This window comes from Taeniopygia guttata, chromosome 2 (genome assembly GCF_048771995.1).
Source record: "Taeniopygia guttata chromosome 2, bTaeGut7.mat, whole genome shotgun sequence".
In the NCBI taxonomy this organism is placed as follows: Eukaryota; Metazoa; Chordata; class Aves; order Passeriformes; family Estrildidae; genus Taeniopygia; species Taeniopygia guttata.
The window spans coordinates 115,860,001-115,878,411 of NC_133026.1; the positions used below are offsets into that span (position 1 = coordinate 115,860,001).

General features: G+C 40.2%; 1 protein-coding gene across 6 annotated transcripts in view; it reads left to right on the forward strand.

Moving 5' to 3' along the window:
* Positions 1–1,694: 1,694 nt before the first annotated feature.
* NKAIN3 (sodium/potassium transporting ATPase interacting 3) overlaps positions 1,695–18,411 on the forward strand; it is a 332,888-nt gene continuing 316,171 nt past the window's right edge. The window contains exons 1-2 of one of the 6 annotated variants that reach the window (XM_072924689.1): positions 1,695–2,055; positions 3,026–3,052. In XM_072924689.1, coding sequence (XP_072780790.1) covers positions 2,002–2,055; positions 3,026–3,052 — 81 coding nt within the window. In that variant the 5' untranslated portion in view covers positions 1,695–2,001. The remainder of the gene's footprint in view (positions 2,056–3,025; positions 3,053–18,411) is intronic. The other 5 variants (XM_072924691.1, XM_072924690.1, XM_030266260.4 and 2 more) reach the window with 5 other exon arrangements.

Genomic DNA, 18,411 nt, shown 5'->3' on the forward strand with positions numbered 1-18,411 from the left:
CAGAACATGTAACTTTAGTAAACTTTAGCCCCAGGTAGAATTTTGTCTTAAAAGTCATACACAAAAATATAAATCTCAGGCAGTTTTGTTAAAGTTTTGTATACTGTGCAATGTGGGTTAAATTTTGTATACTGTGCAATGTGGATTATATTTTGTGCTCCTCAGATACATACATAGTCAAATACACATCCTGGATGAACAGAATCTGCTTCTTACTTGTCTTCTTTTTGCTCCTTCCATTTGGTATTTAAAACTGTCTTAATGTTTTCCTACTCTAAACGGTGAAAGAAAAGGATACAAAAAATCATCTTTCCAAATCTAATCTGACACAATAGTGTTTTACAGAAGTCTTGTAATTATTTGAACATTGTCACTACTATTTAATATACAAATAAAGAGCTGCATGTATTTGGGGGATACAATACTGTGTATTTCACAGACACATTAATCAGATAACTCACTAAGATGCCTTGTAGAATATAGAGTTTTGCTTTTGGGTTTGTGTTCTCTCTTTTTTTTTCCCCCAGGCAAGCTTCAGTGTTTTGGCACAAGTCTCTGTATTGTGGAACAGCAGCTGGTAACAGGCTGTAGGAAAGTGCTGTCTTTTAAGTGGAACATGCCATCATGCTTGTAAAAAATAATCTAATTTATCTATACTTTGTTGGAGAGGGGAATAAGGAAGGTAGCCAACACTTCATCCACACATCATCCCCACGCCGTACTTTTAAGAGACGGTGAGTATATTTGGATTTATTATCCCGTCCCAGAAGATTACTTGTCTGTGATCAAACTACATATATACCATGTAGGGACGGCGGTATCTCCACCGATCCTGTTTCTCCCAACTGCCCCTGGAGAGGCCCCTGGAGAGCACTGTTTGTTCATCCATCTCTTTGTACGCTATGGACTTGGCAGTGCTGGATTAACGCTTGGATTTGACGATCGTAGATCTTTTCCAACCTAAACCACTCTACGATTTACCATTGCCAGGAGCAGTGACTGCCGGAATCGAGTCCCTCTCCCCGGAGCCCGTTCCCAGTTCACACCCGCGGGGGACAGCAGGAGCTGGCACAATGGCGCTGCCCCGGCGCCGCTGGTGCGCGGACAAGGAGGGGATGGAAGAGCCCGAGCAGCAGCCTCAAGCACCGAAACACTCGCCACCGGGGCTGGGGCGGCGGGACGGGAACAGGCTCACGGGGCACCGCGGGCAGAGGGCATCTGGCCGCTGCCAGCGGGACTCCCTGAGGATCGGGGTCCTGGCTGCTTCCCCCGCCCCCGGAGCCCGCTCCGACCCGGCACAGCGCGGGCGGCGAACAATGCCCGCCCCCGGGCTGCCCCGGCCGGGCTGCTGCGGGCCCGCCCCGCCGCTCGGCGGCCGCCGCTCCCCGCCCCTCCCGCCTCGGCCGCCCGCGTCCCTTGAACTTTCCCCGGGCTCTCGCAACAAGCGGCCCACGCCGGGCTGCCGCGGCCGCCGCTGTTCGCACAACCCCCTGCCCCTTCCGCCAAGTTCTCCTCAAGCACAGCCTGCCCTCGGAGCCTCCAAAATCCCTGCGAACTGCCCGCCCGGCATGCCCGGCACGGCGCCTGAGAAAAGCCCGCCGCCGCCCCCGCTCCCCTCCCGTTCACACCTCACACAGCCCCCGCCCTCCCTCGCACGCCCACCCGCGCCCCCCGCCTCCCCGCCCGCGTTCCCTCTGCCCACCCCGCCCTGGTCCGCGAACGCCCACCCCCGGCCGCTGCCCCTTCCCCAGAGCCAGACCCGGGCAGAGCCCTCCGCTGCCGCCGGCTCCCCGCGCTGGGGCCGCGCCGATCTCCCCGCGCTACTTCCCGCCGCCGAAGCGAAGCCCCTCCACAAAGGAGCGAGGCAGCAGGAGGCGGGGGATACACGCACGCCCGGCCGCTCCGTCCGGATGCGGTGAGCCCCCCGCTCGCCTCCGGGGCCGCGCCAGTGCGGGAGGGAAGAAGCGGAGCAGCGGCGGCGGCGGCTCTCCGGCTGCCACCATGGGCTGCTGCACGGGGCGCTGCACGCTGATCTTCCTCTGCTCGCTGCAGCTGGTGAGTGACGGGGCGCGCTTCGGCTTTGCTGGGGGTGGGCAGGGACGGCCGCTGCCTCCCCGGCCCGGGCCGGCCGCCGGGGGCGCGGAGCGGCGCTGGCCCGGCCGCGGAGCTGTCCGTGCCCGCCGCCCCGACGGCGCGCCCGCCCCGCAGCCCCGCGCTCCGACCCGCGAGTTTCGCGGAGCGGCCCCGCGGCTGGGGGACGGAGCGGCCCCGCGGCTGGGGGACGGAGCGGGCCGGCCAGCCGAGGCGGCTGCCGCGGCGCCGCAGCCCGGGCGGCTGTCAGCGCTCCCTGCCTGCGGGAGAGCGGCTCCCTCGCCCTGGTGTCGCTTCGGGAAGGTGTCACTCCCCGCTGGCCCCGTCTGCTCAAAGTAGAGGCCGAGGGGAAGAATGAGGTGACGGTGCCCCGGTCAGTGCCCGCGGGGCGGCGGCGGGGCCGGACACTGCTGGGCGCTGCCGGCGCGGTGGGAAGATGCGGGGACCGGGATTGACGCATCTTTCTTTTTCTATTTTTCTTAAACCTGTGTAAAAGCGGCGTGTGCCGGTCCTCTCCCTTGACTTTTTTGGGGGTTCCTTTGCTCGGCTTAAGTATTCCTCAGCGTGCAATTGAAACAACAGAGCGGTGCCGCTTCTTCTCTTTGTTTAGTGGACTTAGCATATTTATCTTAGAGAAAAGAGTTGTGAGATAAATCACCGCCAAACAACAATAATCCTTCATCTAGCTCATTAGCAGGATGATAAAATAATGCTCTTCCCTTAACGGTAGTCCCTGGTCCCAAGAGTGTTTTAAAAGATTTTTCTCTTTTCTAGTGACTCAGTGTCATCATTTTGCCACATGATCTCTCTTAAAATGAGTGGAGTTCCTCGTGTGTGTGTGTCTGTAAAGAAGAAAAGTGGGATGAATTTAGTGTGAGGGGGTTGTTTGTTTATATTTGTAATCCTTTGCGATCTTTCTATTTTTCTCTTACAGCACTTTGAAATCGCTTCTGTTTCAGAGGTAATACTCTAGAAGTAATTGTACATATTGCATTTGTTTGAAAATCCCCTTTCATTTTCAAGGCTTTGTGCCAGATTCTTAGCCTGTGTAAACTGGTGTGTTTCCATTGTTTCCAGTGTGAGCCTGGACCTTATTCACATGTGAATAGAGCAATGGACTTAGTGTGGTATAAGTAACTCAACGTCACAACCCTGCCCAGAAACAGACGAGGCATATGATTTGCACGTAGTGTAACGAAAGTATTTTGTATACATTGCTTTTATTTTTTTTTTTTTTGTGTCAGTTTTGTGCTAACCACTGCAGCAGAACTGCTCCTGATTTACATCAGGGGCATGTGGGAGGGGAAACAAACCCTATTTCTTCAAATATATCTCTTTGCCAGTTATGAGGGTTATAATAACTGTATTTACTATTCTGTGGGATTACTGGGAGTCTATAAAAATTGAAGTAAAGTGTGAATGGCCACCATAATCTGTAGAGAATTGCATAAAAAGTATTTCAGGAAAAGAGTCATGTTTTATAAAAGACCTATCAGAGGATATCACAACTTTCAAAAATTACTTCAATGCATAGTTTTTTCTGCTGTTCTTACATGTTTTATAGTGATGTTCCACTGTCTTAGCTATGTCTTTCAGGTGCTGATAAATGTCTGTATGGCAAAATGCTGTAATTTAAATTTATTTTCATTTAAAAGTAGAAGTCTTTCTTTATATTCAAGAAGTAACTTAGTAGATATTATGTCCTGGTTCCAACCAAGATAGGATTAATTTTTTTTGCAGTAGCCTGGAGAGGACATAGCTAGGACCTGGAGGTTATCCTGTGCTACCTCCCATCCTTGCCAGGGGTGGAGGAAAAGGACTCTCTTCCAGGGAGAATGGGCTCCTTCCATTTGGGGTAGTGTGGCACCAGTCCCAAACTGCAGAGAGAAGTGGGATGGCCCTGATTCCAAGCCAGGGGGAGCTTGGATGCATGGCTGTGAGTCTGGTGGGGCTGGATCGAGCATTTTGCATGTGAATCACTCTCTCTTCAGCACGCTTTTAATATCAATATTGTTGATGATACTGTTCCTTTTCTTATCTCATTGCTGTTTCCAGTAAATTGTTCTTATCTCAACTCATGATCTTTGCGTTTTGTGCCTCTAATTCTCCTCTCCAAGCACCTGTAGGGGGAAGGGAGAGGGGGTGAGGGAGGAGAGAGTGGCAGCATGATCTGGGGAGTCTCAGTGGGAGAACTGAGCTGGGGAGTATCATTCCTGAGCCACGACACATGAACTTAAAGCTAAGATGCTGTCCATGATCTCAGTGGTGGTAGTGTTCAGTTTATATACATAGAAATTAACACCACATAGAGTTTAATATTTTTATAATATCTTAGAGGTGATGAATATAAAACATATGCAGCAAAACAGCATCCCTGGACATTACTCTCATTGAGATTTATTTTACTTTGCATCCACTTATGGAGGGGCGATTGTAGGCAACATTTAGATTAAATCTTGTAAAATCCAAGCACTTGTAGTGCTAACTTGTAGAATTTCAGAAGTACTGATGATTTATATGACTTGAGGAAAAACTTTAAAAAGGAAACATATGGCCACATAATTTTAAAAAAGAAGTTGTTTACATTAGTTGTGTTCTGGTCATGTCTGAGAAGGGCAACAGCTCAGGCTTAGCTTTAGGATTAACCTTGGATTAACCTTTAGCTATTACCTGAGAAAGAAGTATCTAATTAAATACAGTTGGCAACACCTTTCATAGCATGTGTGTACTAAGTAGATCCTCTTCTGTATAAGATGGAAAGTAAAAAAGCCAAATCCCTGGAGACATGTTCATAAACAAAATTAGCTTCCTGTTCTAAAGGAGAGTGCACTGTTCAATGTCCTTAAGGCACAGTTTCTTCATTCTTTAAAACTCCAGTCTTCTCTAACTTTTGCCTTCTTTATCCCAGCAACATAACAGTCGAGGCAAAAGTGAAGAGGAAAACCTATTGCATTACTGTGAATAAAATACCATTTCTCGAATGTTAACCCATTATGTGTGTTAACTGCAAGATTTGCTTGTAATTTTCAGTGCTGTTTGTCAGGGGATGTTTGACATAAAATGACAATAATAGCGATTTTCAATTATGCGTTAATCCACGAAAGTGGAGGTTTTTAGCTGATGCCTTTTACTTGTTTATAATGAACACATTTAAATGTTTCATTCAGTAATCCTAAGAACAGTCTGTAAATAGTCTTCTATAATTTAATAATAACTTTATTTGAAAATGGGAATCCATATAATTATGTGTAATATCGAAAATAATAATGAAAAATATCATTGAGATGGAAATGTAGATGGCACAAGTTCAGGAAAAGCTATTAGTCACTTTCAGGGTTTTATTGTACCCCTTCAGGTGGATTCTGCTTCTGAAAGCCAAGGAAATTTTGTGTAAGGAGGGCTGTATCTTGCCCCACTGCCCCTCCTTAATCTTTCACTGTTTTGCTCTTCCTGACTGAGGCATTGTCACATGCCATTAACAAAGATGTCTGAGCAAAGAACAATGAAGTCTATGTGTATCTTTTTGTGCATAAATATGTAATTAAGATTATTAGGAGCTATGTATACATTGGGAAAATATATCATAAGAATATATGAATCCCTTTTTATGAATCCCTTGGATTACAGCCATAATTCTTACTGATGCCACTAGAAAGCTTGAGACATGGGCTTTGTCTGTACTAGAAAATTAAACCAGCTGGCAGAGATTGTGCCTGTGCTATTGCAGACACCATGCCATAAAACACTGAAAGATGAAAATGTTTGGCTAATAAAACAAATTCCAAAAAAATTAAATTCTGGAAGGGATAAATTGACAATGAATTGTGGCAAGATTTAGCTGTGTGAATCCAATTGGTGTTAATAAATGTCACATAGTGAAAACCTTCATGCTGGTTTGAAAATGTGTTTCTGAGAAACTACCTTTACAGGATAATGTTGTTTCAACACTTACAATAAGTGGAAGTTTTTGGAACGTAGAAGTATATAGATAAACAAACACAAAGAACTCTAAATACAGGGATGGTGAATGGGATTTTTAAAGTGGTAAAGGGATGGTTGATGGAAAGTGTGACTAAGTCCCTTCATGACTTTTGACAGTCTCATTTCATGTGTTTATGCTTGGGCTCCTCTGCACTATGTGCATTCTGTAGGTCCTGATTTAGAACTGTATGGTTTATCCAGTTATAGCTAGTGTAAAATAGGCTGTTCCCTACTTAACCTGTTATTTTCCAAAGAATGAAAGTGTCAGCAGGCCACACTGAAAAGTTATTCCCGTGGAAATACAACTTCTATGTATTAATGTTTTGACTAGTGTTTGTTTGGGAAGTGCAGTTGGTCATTTTAACAGCCTAATCCCTTTCAATATTCAGTAGATTTATATTTATGATTGCCATTAACATGAATTATATTGATGTATGTAAATCCTTACATTTGGAGATGAGACTGTATCCATTAGAATGAACAATACTGTTTCATCATTTGTTACTGGACATCTTAGAATTTCAGCAGTTATGTGGGGAAGTGATATATGTATATATCATGCATAGATTTTCATCTCATTTTTAAATACTTTATAGAGCTGGATACTCTATAACTTTGACTCTTGATGCTTGTATGTTAGAACTGACAGATACCAGTTATTCAGTTAACAGCTCAGGGATTCAAGGGAATTGATAAATTTGAGAAAGTAAAATCTTTGAACCAATAAATTGCTCCACTTTTTATGCTGATAAAAGAATCACCAGCCGATTGATCTGGAGATGAAGCATCTGTCCACTGATAAAAGAGGAGGAAGTTAAGGGAGTGTCTCTTGTACTAGCAAAGATGGAGAAAACTTGGGGTTTTAGCCCTGAACAATGCCCTGGTTGCAGGATGTTGCACTTTCTGTTATAACAGCTGAGGTGGGAATGGTGTTTTCCTCTGATAACTCATATGACATTTCCAAAACATGAAACCATTGCTGGTGGCTATACCTAAGATGCTGATACACTTGTAATGTGGGTGCATAGGTGCATTTAACTTTAACCTTGGAACTAATATCCTGCATCCAGTAGAACTACTTGAGTTAAATATTTACAATCCAAAAAATATATATGGTATTATATATGTTTTAGGTTCTCTCTCATCAGGAGCAAGAGAGTAAAAACTAACACTGTTTTCTGCCATGTGGTTTTGTTTTATTTTCAAAATTGCTGGGAATTATCTGTTACTAAAACACACATTCTGAGCTCATCAACACTTTAGGATTTGACCTCTCCATGCACCAGAAATTCAGCTTCAGAAGTGAAATCCCCTCCTGTCAAAGCTTCAAGTAAGACTTCCTCTGTGCAGTGTTCCAAAGTTAGAAACTCAAAACTTGAGGAAACATGAACTTTCAGAGCCCTCTGAAATTTCTGAACCGGTCAAATTTGTGAAAAGAATCATGGAGCTCTTGCTTAGTTTTAGACTCCATCCACCACAGCAGGCTATTTTTCTACAATTCCTGGCTGCTCTATGGCTGAGGGATGGTAAATTGTAATATAAATATTTAATGAATATATTTATAGTGATGAAGTTAAAGAATTAATATTTCAATGAGAATAATGACAATTAATACACTGAAAATTGTGAATTATATGCTGTTCTTCTTGTCTATAAAACCAGAAAGTTTTGTAAATAGTTATTTCAAGAACATTCAGTTATGCTGCTGATCTGCTTCTATTTCAAGATCTCCTACATTCTACCTAGACCTCATTCTTGGGACTAAGAAACAAATATTGTGGTTTGGAAAGTCATTGGAATTCAGAATAATATTGTTGGATCTAAATGGAATTTGGGCAGGACTTGCAGAACTTGAATACTTCATAGGTTTATTTTTTGAGATCATAGGGGATTGATTGCACTTGCAGTTGTTTAGATGGTATTTAAATATTGCCAATTTTCTGAGGTTTAGATCTGAAATAAAAACTTGTAGGACTAGTTAATCTTAGCTCATTTTTTCAATCTGTATCTTATTTGGAACTTATAGGTACAAAGAGGCCCTTTTAGTTTTAGGACCAATTTGCTAAATTGTCAAATAAGTAATAAAATCACAATACTTTTTCAGGTAAAATGTTGCATTTTGGCTCCTCTATGATATGAATTTAATTGAATAGATGACCAAAGAAAGAGTCAAACCAGTCACACCAATCATTGGCCCTGATACTGTACAAGAAAAGTGAATGGACGTTTTGCACTTCACTTGGTTAGAACTGGAGTAGATGAGATGGTCACTTATTGGATGTTCTTGGTGAAGCTGAGAGGCAATGGATCCAGGATGCAACGTGGGGGAAATTCTGCTTGAATACTAGAAAAAAGTCATAGTGGATTTATTGGATCATATTTTTGAAAGAAGTTTTGGAAACTTCATCCTTGAATAATTTTAATTGAGCTAATCACAGCTCTCAAAAACCTGATCTAACTGAAATTTATCTGTTTTCAAGCTTGGCCCTGCTATGAATAAAGGTTTTACCAGATGACCTCTAAAGACTTCTTGCAACTTAGGTTGTCCTGTGATTATATGATCTTACCAGAGCATAAGGAATAATGGTCTTCAATTCTTTGTGAGGATAGTTTAAAATACACAGTAATTTGAGTTATTTTGAAGTAATTACTTTCGTAATTTGTTGTGTTTTTAATGCAGTGTAAATAGGCTTGATATGGCAATAACAATTCTAGTATTCTGTTGTATCTTTTGATGTCAAACTTTGTTTAAATAAAAAATAAAAAAAACAAAAGAAGTACCTGTGATTGCCTTGAGATTTATTATTTCATAAGTAACAATGCTGTGATACGATGCAGTATATCAGATCTTTTGAACTCCTTAATATTGAAGCAAAATAAATTTCATTCAGTCAGTCTTGTAATTAATTGCTTAGCAGTCATTTTGGGTCAAAAAGCCTGTTACTTCTGTCTGTAAAGAGAAATGATCTGCACATTTTTGGTTCTAGGTGATTAATATAAAGGAGCAGAAATAAGTGACTGTGTAGTTCAGGAAACTGATAACATGATACAGAGTTTTTCACCTCTAGGTCACATTTTGAAATTCACTGCAGGATAGATGAAGGCAAATGTCATTATGAACTGTTTATATTAAATTATACTGGTCTTGCTATAGCCTCAGTATAAAAATGTCATCTTAATATAGAGATTGGTCCTAATTTCCACCTTTTACGTTGTACAAGAAGGGTGAAGGTTGTTGGGCATGGTAATGTGAATGATGGTTTTGCCAAAGTTTCCTTCAAGTCAGCTTATGAGGGGTGCTAGCATGATAGTGCAATGGAGTTTGCACCACTACCTTAGTTCATACTAGACATGATATCTTTGTAAGCTTTATAACTGATATAAAATTAAAATGAAAAATAATGTTAATTGCATTGTTTTTGTGTAAATTTAATATTTTTTTATTGGTCAGAAAGCACTTACTGCTTTTTATTTAGTACAATTTGTCTTGAAAACTAAATGTGGGCAGTAGCAAATGGAAAGTGTCTCACTTTAAATCTTGAAGCAGCTAAGTTTTGTCCAAGATTAAACAGTTTTCTTCTCATCTCTCATGAGCAGTTAGTGCATACCTTCCTAAAGGGTATGCCAGCAGGTTTTGGATCAGACACTCCTGTGCTGAGTGAGACTTGCAATTCCTTGACACAGCTATGCCAGCAGCATTATGGCAGGTTTTACTGAGCCATGGGTTATCTTTTTTTTTTTTTGTTTCTGTGTGTGACCAGGGAAATCTTTGTAGTCTTGCTATGGATCTGTGCCTTTGGTAGGTTGCCAAAGGACAGTGGTAGGTGGCATTATCACTGTACTCTGATCTCAGGAACATAGAGTGCTTAAGACCCTGGTAATGAAATGGTAGTAAAATATTTTATTTTAGACCTTTTACTTTTTACTATACTTCCTTATCATCTTGTCTTTCTTCAAACACAGCCCTATCTTGCATGTAATCTCAACTTAGATGGATTTTTTAATGCTGTGGTGATTTGGGACTTGTTCTTACAAGTTGCTGAATGCCCTACATCTCTCATTAAAGTTGTTGAAAGTCATTCTTTTACATACAGGCTCTTTATAATGCTAGGTTCAAGCAAAGGCAGCAGTGAATCCCTTCCACATGGTGAATGCCAGTAGTACAGTAAAAGGAAAAGGAAAAAGGAAACTTTTCTACTTAATAGAACAGTCAGTTTAAGCCAGAAAATATCCCTTACGGAGGTGAATGCGGTAAAGAAGTAAAATTGAAAACTTAATGAAATGCAGAAGAAAGATAATTATTTATGTTGAGAGTTAATCTTGAATAATCACACTTGATTCTTCCACAGGTCTCTTTTTTTTTAGATTTTTTTTTTTCCAGTTTCATCAGTGCAGACATTTTGGCTGAGAGTGAGTATAAATATATATAAAGGGTATATGCTTTTCAATGAGCCCAGTGAAATTCTCTGAGAATGGTTTTGACACATGCCAAAGAAACTACAGATATAGCAAAGTAGATTAATACTTAGGAGATGAAGCATGAGCAGGAGGATTCTGAAATGCTTTTATAGTTAAGGAGATTGTGGGAGCATGGGATGAAAAATATAGAAAGGTGTATTTAGATGAGTGTAAAAAAAGTGGGGTGCGGAAGCCCTTTTCATCGGAGAGATAAAAGTTTTCTCTGTGTGTGGGAGGAATTCCTGCCTAAGGTTTCACTGAAAATAAGATCTTAGGGAGAAGATTTTCATTTATCTGTTCTAACATACCGCTGCTGCTGTGCCAGTTTCTCACTATTCTGTTGTGAAGTTACTATGTTAATGTCAAACCCTTTGAATAAAAAATGTCAGGGGAGCAAAATCTTATGATGATGATGATGTTTTCCAGGGAGATTGGAATGATTGTCATGTTTCTCATCCAGCTCTAGATTTTGCCTTTGGTTGAGCCTTGACTACTCTGTGTTGTCCTGGGAATGCTGCAACTTCACTGCCCTGTTGGCAGTTCCTGGAATCTCCTGTGAGCAAAGGACTCCTGGAACTTAGGTGTGTGCAAGTGAAGCTCAGCTCAAGCCACAGTAGAAATGAGTAGACATGTAAATCTGTATCAGCCTAGAAAACAAACCAAATAAAACCAAAATCCCTCCAAAAAACCTCCCAATTAAATGCAGCTTATTAGATGGACTAGAAAAAGCTCATATCTAAATGCATTTTGGAAACAGAATTCTGTTAAAATGGAGTTCATAGAAAAACATTCTTCTGGAAGTTTAGTCTCCACCATCAACAAATAAAAAGCTGAAGAATTCTAAAGCTGGAAACTGTAGTGCATTATTGTACAGGAATAAGATCACAACAATATATAATTTGCCTTAGATGGTCTTCCCATGGAGATCCTCATAGCTGCTGAAGATGCTTTAATCAGTCTATAGTCAGTGAGCTACAGTCAGTGAGTTTACTGTCTTTTGTAAAATATCTTTCTTAGTGTCCCCACCAACATGGGCATTCAGGAAGCCTAAAAATTGCCTGAATTTGGGAGACATTTTTCTCAACTGCCTCTGTTTCCAGGACTTATGTCGGTTAGTTACAGATTTGTGCTCAGCCTCATTCTTTTTCTGATAACCATTTCTGTTCACATCAACAAAAAATCTTGTCCCCAATGCCTAGCTGTGAAATTATACACTATTTTAATTTTCACATTCATCGCTTTTTTTTTCCTGGAGCCAAATTATTTGCTCCCAATTCTCCTCCCAGTTATTTCAGAACAGCATCCAAATTCTGATCTTCATCTGTTTATCATAGTATGATTCAGACCCTGTTTCCCAAACCAGTCAAGACTTAAAATTCTCTTGTGACTGTAAATGTGCCCCATACAGTGTTCTTATCTAAGTGTTTTGCAGCTATATAACGTAAGTTTTCTTTAGTTGTATAGTTGCCACAGTTATTTGTGTTTCTTCGCATGTTGGTTGGACAGCATTATGAAAAGGTCTGGTTAGTTCAGAAAAGAAGTGAATATGAACGAAAATGTGGTGGTAACAGATAGATGAACTAGTAGTGCCATCAACTGTAATGCAGTTATTAGAGCACTTGGAATGGGAGTGTTAGGAGGGGCTGAATAAAATGCTTCCAAGCCTGGATTTACAGTGAAAAATTAGACATATGAATGGCAGTACCCTATATCCAAACTTCACTCAACTGTTAGAAGAGAGTTATATATATAATAATTATATCTAATGAAATATATTAAGTTCCATGAATGGCTTTAAGCTGTATATTACTAATATATAATTTAGTCATAGTGGTTTGATGAAAACCAAAGCTGACTGAGTTGTGTAACCACAAGGTGCCAAAGTTGATTTAAGTTGGATTAAATTATGAAGCCCTTCCTTTCTCTCATTTCTCTCATAAGTTTTTTTTGTGAGTTAGCCATCATGAAGATGTGTGTTTACATTTTAATTGTAACCAGTTACATTTGTTAATCGGTACAACTGTAAGCAATTGAATGCACTGATGATTCTTTCAAAGAGTAGCCTGTGCAGCTGAGACATGGTGTGCTGCCTTGCACAGCGGTAATGCAGGGTGTGAAACAGCCTCTCCAGGATGATACTGACACCCCATCAAATAATTTCATTGCAATTTTGTATCCATGAAAGTTTCCAGGTTTCAGTGTTTTAGTCAGTATGTGATATTTACTTGCTCTGAAAGCTGATGAACTCTTTGTGCCGTGCCTTGTGGCCAAAAGAGTACCCAGGTTAACCCAAGATCTCACTGAACTGAGATTCTGGTATATTCATTGGAATTGTATTAATTTAATTATCTATTTTTTAGCTTTATTATGTATTTGGTTCTCTTGGCCTATCTGACCCATGAAATTCTTGGCCGTGTGAATTTCTTAGGTTTTGCTGAGATTTCTAGGCTGGACTGTACTTGGTACACATGCCAGTCATGCTGCAGGGCTCCTATACTGCTGGGGTTTCACTGTGTGTATTCATCTCTGGAGAAGCTGAAGTAAATAATGCCCAAGTTCAGGGCTGGGTTTGCCCTTTTAGAGATCATTTGAAGCACGCACCAGCTGAGGTTGGTTCTGGAATAGGATGTGTGTCTGAGATACAGTGTGCCTCAAGCACTTAGAAACAAAAACATATAATGGAGTCAGAAAAAGAGTCATGCAAATGTTTTTTTTTATGCTCTACAAAAAGTCTCTGGAGTTGTAGTTCAGGCTGATTTTATGCTTGGTGGTTCTTCATGTTTCTACACACAGTTATGATTATTTTTTTTTCTTTTTTTTATATTGGCCACATGTGACTATGAGCATATTAACACTTTGATACGCAAGTTTGCTGTGTTTGAGTGGGCTCATAATTTGAAGAACGCTTTTCTTTTTATTTGTGTACTCTTTGCACTGTGGTTTAGAAGTGCTAAAATATATTGCAAAGACAAAACCTCTTTCTGTTTCAGGAGGAACATAGTAAGCATGGGTTCTCTTCTGGAAAGATTATTTTCAGGTGACAGATTTGAGTTGATCCCTACACAATTAGCTCTCCTGCAGAATGAGACTTCTAAATACCTCCGTCTGCATTGATGGGATGCTTCTTTGTGGATTCCCCCTTGTGTTGTCACCTCTGGCCACAGGCACTTGGGGAAGAAAAGAGTCAGTCTCTTAATGACATTCTGGATAACAGGAAAATAAACAAGTATCCTCAGAATACTGGAACTGGCCATCTGTATACAGGGAAGGGGCAGTTTTAAGTCTTCTGCTGATAGAAGCACTGTTCAATTTGTAATAAAAGGACCGTGAGTTCATGGTTTTCTTATTATGGTACTTTGTCAACTCATTTACTCAATCCACTTTTTGGTGACTGGAATTGGCTAAAAAATTACAGGATATTCACTACAATAGAAAGAAGAAATCCAAATCTCCTGGGTGGCAAACCTTAATTGTTGCATTTTCTCTGAATGACAAATGCACATCTAATCCCAACTGTCTAGGCAGAAGAGTAATTTCCAAGGCAGCTACATTCAATTTGCTTCCCCTAAAAGTGAAGCAATAAATTATGCTAGTGTTTAAGGGGTAATCTCTGTGACTTTAAAGAACATAAAGTATCAGAGGCACACCAGTCTGACTGTGCTAAATGCTGAGCACCTCCTCTGAGTGAGTAACCTCATCTCCCACAGAGAGCAGCAGGAGCTACAGGTGCTGGCATCCTCACACAGTGGCATCACTGCTCAGAGGGATTGAGCTGTAACTGAGGCAGCTGTGCTGCTGGCTGGGCTCGGTGAGTGCAAGCACTATTAGAAGGTGCCATTAGATGAAGTCACTGAACCATTAGGAAGCCTGCAAAAATGAGTACCCTCTTCTAACCTGAAAAGTGTTGTGGTTGAGAATATACCCACTGGACATTCTCAAGGGAAGATTTCTTTCACACATAGTGACTCTATCAGGGTTACCAGCTGGCATTTCACCAGCATGAGACTCAGCCTTGTAACATTGCATGGATCCCTACATCGTTCTGAGTAGTGCTGGTCATCTATTATTAATATGTTCACATTTTTTGCTAGACTAAAAGTATATTATTTTCTTATTAAATCTTCCATTACTTTAAGATGCTTTTAAGGTCTGTTCTGCTCTCATTCTATTAGTTGTGAACAAAAGCTTTTCAAATGTCAGAAGCTAATATATGCTGATACCTGAATAAGCAAGAAAATACATTATATTTGGAGGCCATTTTCTTCATATAATGATGTCTTTAAGCCTCATACACTGTTTTTATAAAATATTTCCCTTTTTGCAATGTGAGTGCCTATTCATACACAATTCCAATTTTGCATTAGAAGTATTGGCTGCATGACAGTGTGAGACTTTCTCCTATAATGGTTATTATACTTGGCATGCATAAAGAATTCAAAGATCTCTTAAGTTAGAGAAGTAGTATTGTGTTTGCTTACACAAGTTGATGGAGGCAGTGACATGTTTATTCTGCTTGGAGATGGCCAGAGGGAAGCCAGTGTGCACCTAGGAACTGTGAAGTTAGTTAGGAGAGAGAGTTAGAGAATTCTCATGGCAGAGAAGTGCACTAACAAAATCTCAGTGCTGCATTAATAACCTGCTGCTAATGGCCAGGGTCATCTGGAATGGTTTTGCCTTTGTTCCCCCATGACTGAGGCTCAGCACAGGAGCAGATTCTCAGAACTGTGGTGGAAATTGCATCATACTTTCTAGAGTTCCCCTGCAACTCTTGCTATTTTGATTTCTGGAGTTCTGTTTCCTAAAACTGTACACAAGACCTAGTGAAGAATAAACTTTCCCCTAATTATTTAGCTGATGTAGGTGTAATTTTAAGTGCACCATTTTTATTCTGTTAATTTCCAGATTAATTGTTACTTTACCAGTAATAATCCTAATACAGACATTGAATTTTACCAATAACCCCTCCTGCTTAGTTAATCTATTTCTGTCCTTCTTGCACATTATTTTTAATCTTTAGGGAGCTTTGAACTATTTCTCAGAGCTATGCTTGCAAGTGAGTTTGTAGCCTTTTACTGCCATTGCAGCTATCAGACCTTGCTTGAGGCCATAGAGAAGTTGGGAAAAAGCCAGAGAAAAAACTCAGGCTCATGTCTTAAGCACAGGATAACCATTCATCTTTTATAAGCTTCTCTTGTTGGGTGCTTTCAAATTCTCAGAAAAGATTGCCTGGAAATTGAAGTATTCATGCTTTTTCATAGCACAAATACAGATTTTTCCTTGGAAATTTTGGTCATGTCATGCTGGTGTGTTTACAAGCAGTGAGGTGTATGGTGATGGTACAAATGAGGCTAGTATCTCTTGCTTTTTCTATTATTAGATCATTCAAAACTCACTTTCTGTGGCTCTCTAGCCTCTATAAATCTATTAGCATCAGTGGAAGTTTGGTCATTTTTATTTGTTGAATATGAGTTTTGAAAGATAACAGCTGAATATTTGATTTTAAGTGTTCTTCACATATTTGAAAAAGTTGCTTTGTTATTAAATGTATATTTAAAAATATTTCTTACCTCTATGTTTCAATAAAATGCCTTGTAGAGTTTGTGATTATAATGGTGTCACTAGTAGTTTCTCATGCCATCACCATGTCTTTAGGGGGTTTGTGTCTCTATCCGCACTGTCTTCATTCATCTTTGTCCTACTTTGGAAAGTGTAAAAGTCCTCACAGTTTTTAGCAGAAGGCTATTGTTACAGGGAAGGCTCAGATAGTCTGTAACTTCTGACCTTTCCAGAATATATTTTTATATCTCCTTGGAAGTAGCATGGAGGGGTGATGGTAAGGTATTGAAAAATGGCCAGCATACACGCAAGTATGGTCAGGAAATAATATTACCTTCTTTAATATTGAATGAAAAGAACCACAAAAATTATGGGATACAAAACCTATTGGAAATCAGTCAAGTATGTTCACACTGATTTCAGGTTTTGTATTCAGCCATGCACAGTTTTCCTTAAATTTTTTTGTGTTTTCCTCTAGGGTTTTTTTGTTTGTTTGTTTGGGTTTTTTTTGGGTTTTTTTGAGATGATTAACTGTGGTTTATTAGATTTGCTGCAAGAGGTAAAATTTAGGCTTCCCCGCTGTGGTTTATTGAAAATCTCAATCATAACATTGCATTAACAGAATTCTTCACATTTAGCACTTTTATTTGACAGGGTAGAAACTTTATTGTGGATAAAATTATTGTCTAAAGACCTTTCCAGAGGTCTGAGGAGAGACACATTACTAATGGTGTTGTTCACCTTTCAGAAGAAAGGAAGAGTTGTGAGCAAAAGCTGTAACTCAGGGCTGGAACCAATACATTCCACAGCATCATGCTAAAATAATGGTAGAAGGTAAGAAAACATAATAAATGGTCACCTTTCTGATAATGGAAGACAAGATTCTTGAAATACATATAATTTGAGTTCTTCTCTCATGCAGTGGTAAGAACTGGGGCAGTGGGAATATCACAAAATCACAGAATTTTTTTGGGTTTGAGGGGACCTCTGGAGAGCATCTCGTCCAACCACCTGGCAAGGCCACCTAGGACAGGTTACACAGGGACACATTCAGGTGGGTTTTCAATCCTTCCAGAGGGGAGACTCTGTGACCTCCCTGGGTAGCCTGTATCAGCAAGAAAGGCAAACCCTTGTTTTAAAGATGTATTCAGATACAGGTGCACTTTTTCATTTATGGACGTGAAGAAAGCCTTAGCTTAGTTTTATTCCCTCTGAAAAGAAAAAAAAAGAAATATTCTCTCTGAATTTTGTGGCAAAAGGGTTATGATTCTGGTTTGAATAGTGCATATTTTGCCCCTTTCTCTCTCATATAGGAATTACTTTTACATGCAAAGTATATATACTATGTGGGTTAAACACTTCTCCATCTTTACTTTTCTATGAAAACAACAAATTTCCCAGGGATTAGGGGTCCTTTTACAGGGATGTTTGATTAAGAATGTACTGTTTATACAGTTGATTCTGTCTGGAGGCAGATGATCTCTTGTGGCTGCTTTTGACCCTGATTTCAGAAATGTGAAAGGAAAAGTGCACAAGCTGAATTCAAACCCACAAAGGACTTGCAATAGAAGTCAGATCTGAAGATCATGTAACAAAAACTTTGTAGTGTTACATAATGCTTAGTTTTTTTTCTAATTTGTGGGGTGCAGTCTTAGCACTATTGGCATAGCTTCATTACAGGAGCCTTTTGGTTTAGATGTGACTTATGTCAACAGGGTTGTTTTCTGTAGGCTGTTAAGACACCTCTTTAATTGTATAAACTAGGCTAAGACAGCTCTCATCTATCCAGTGATGCAGCCATGTCTCTATCAGGGGCTTTGCCATCCTAGAGCAGATAGCTGTGGTGTTAAAGTTTTTATATGAGCTAAGAGAAGTACAGGGCAATTATGGCACAATTTTGTGATATAAACTGTATTGTACTTGCTTATGCAAAAGTGAGAATCATTTCAACTGCTATTAAATCTAACAACCTAATGGGAAAACTGCCTGTGCTACTATTACATGCAGAGTTTTGAGGCAGCACTTTTGCCTTTAAAAATAGTGAGTTAACTACTATGTTTTGAAGAATGAGAATCTCATTAATGGCAAGCAGAAAATTGTGTACAACATTTGAACACTGATTATCAGAAAGACCTTTTGTCAGTTATGAATTAGGCCAAATATGTTTGTTTTATGCATGTCTTTTGTTACTTTAAAAAGTAGTTGTCAAGGGTTCTAATAATGACAGAAAATAAACAGTTGAAAGGATGTGAAGGAGAGAAATGGCAGGAGAAAAAGGAATATGTGTCTGCTTTTGCATGTGAGGATCTTGTTTCTGTTGCTGTA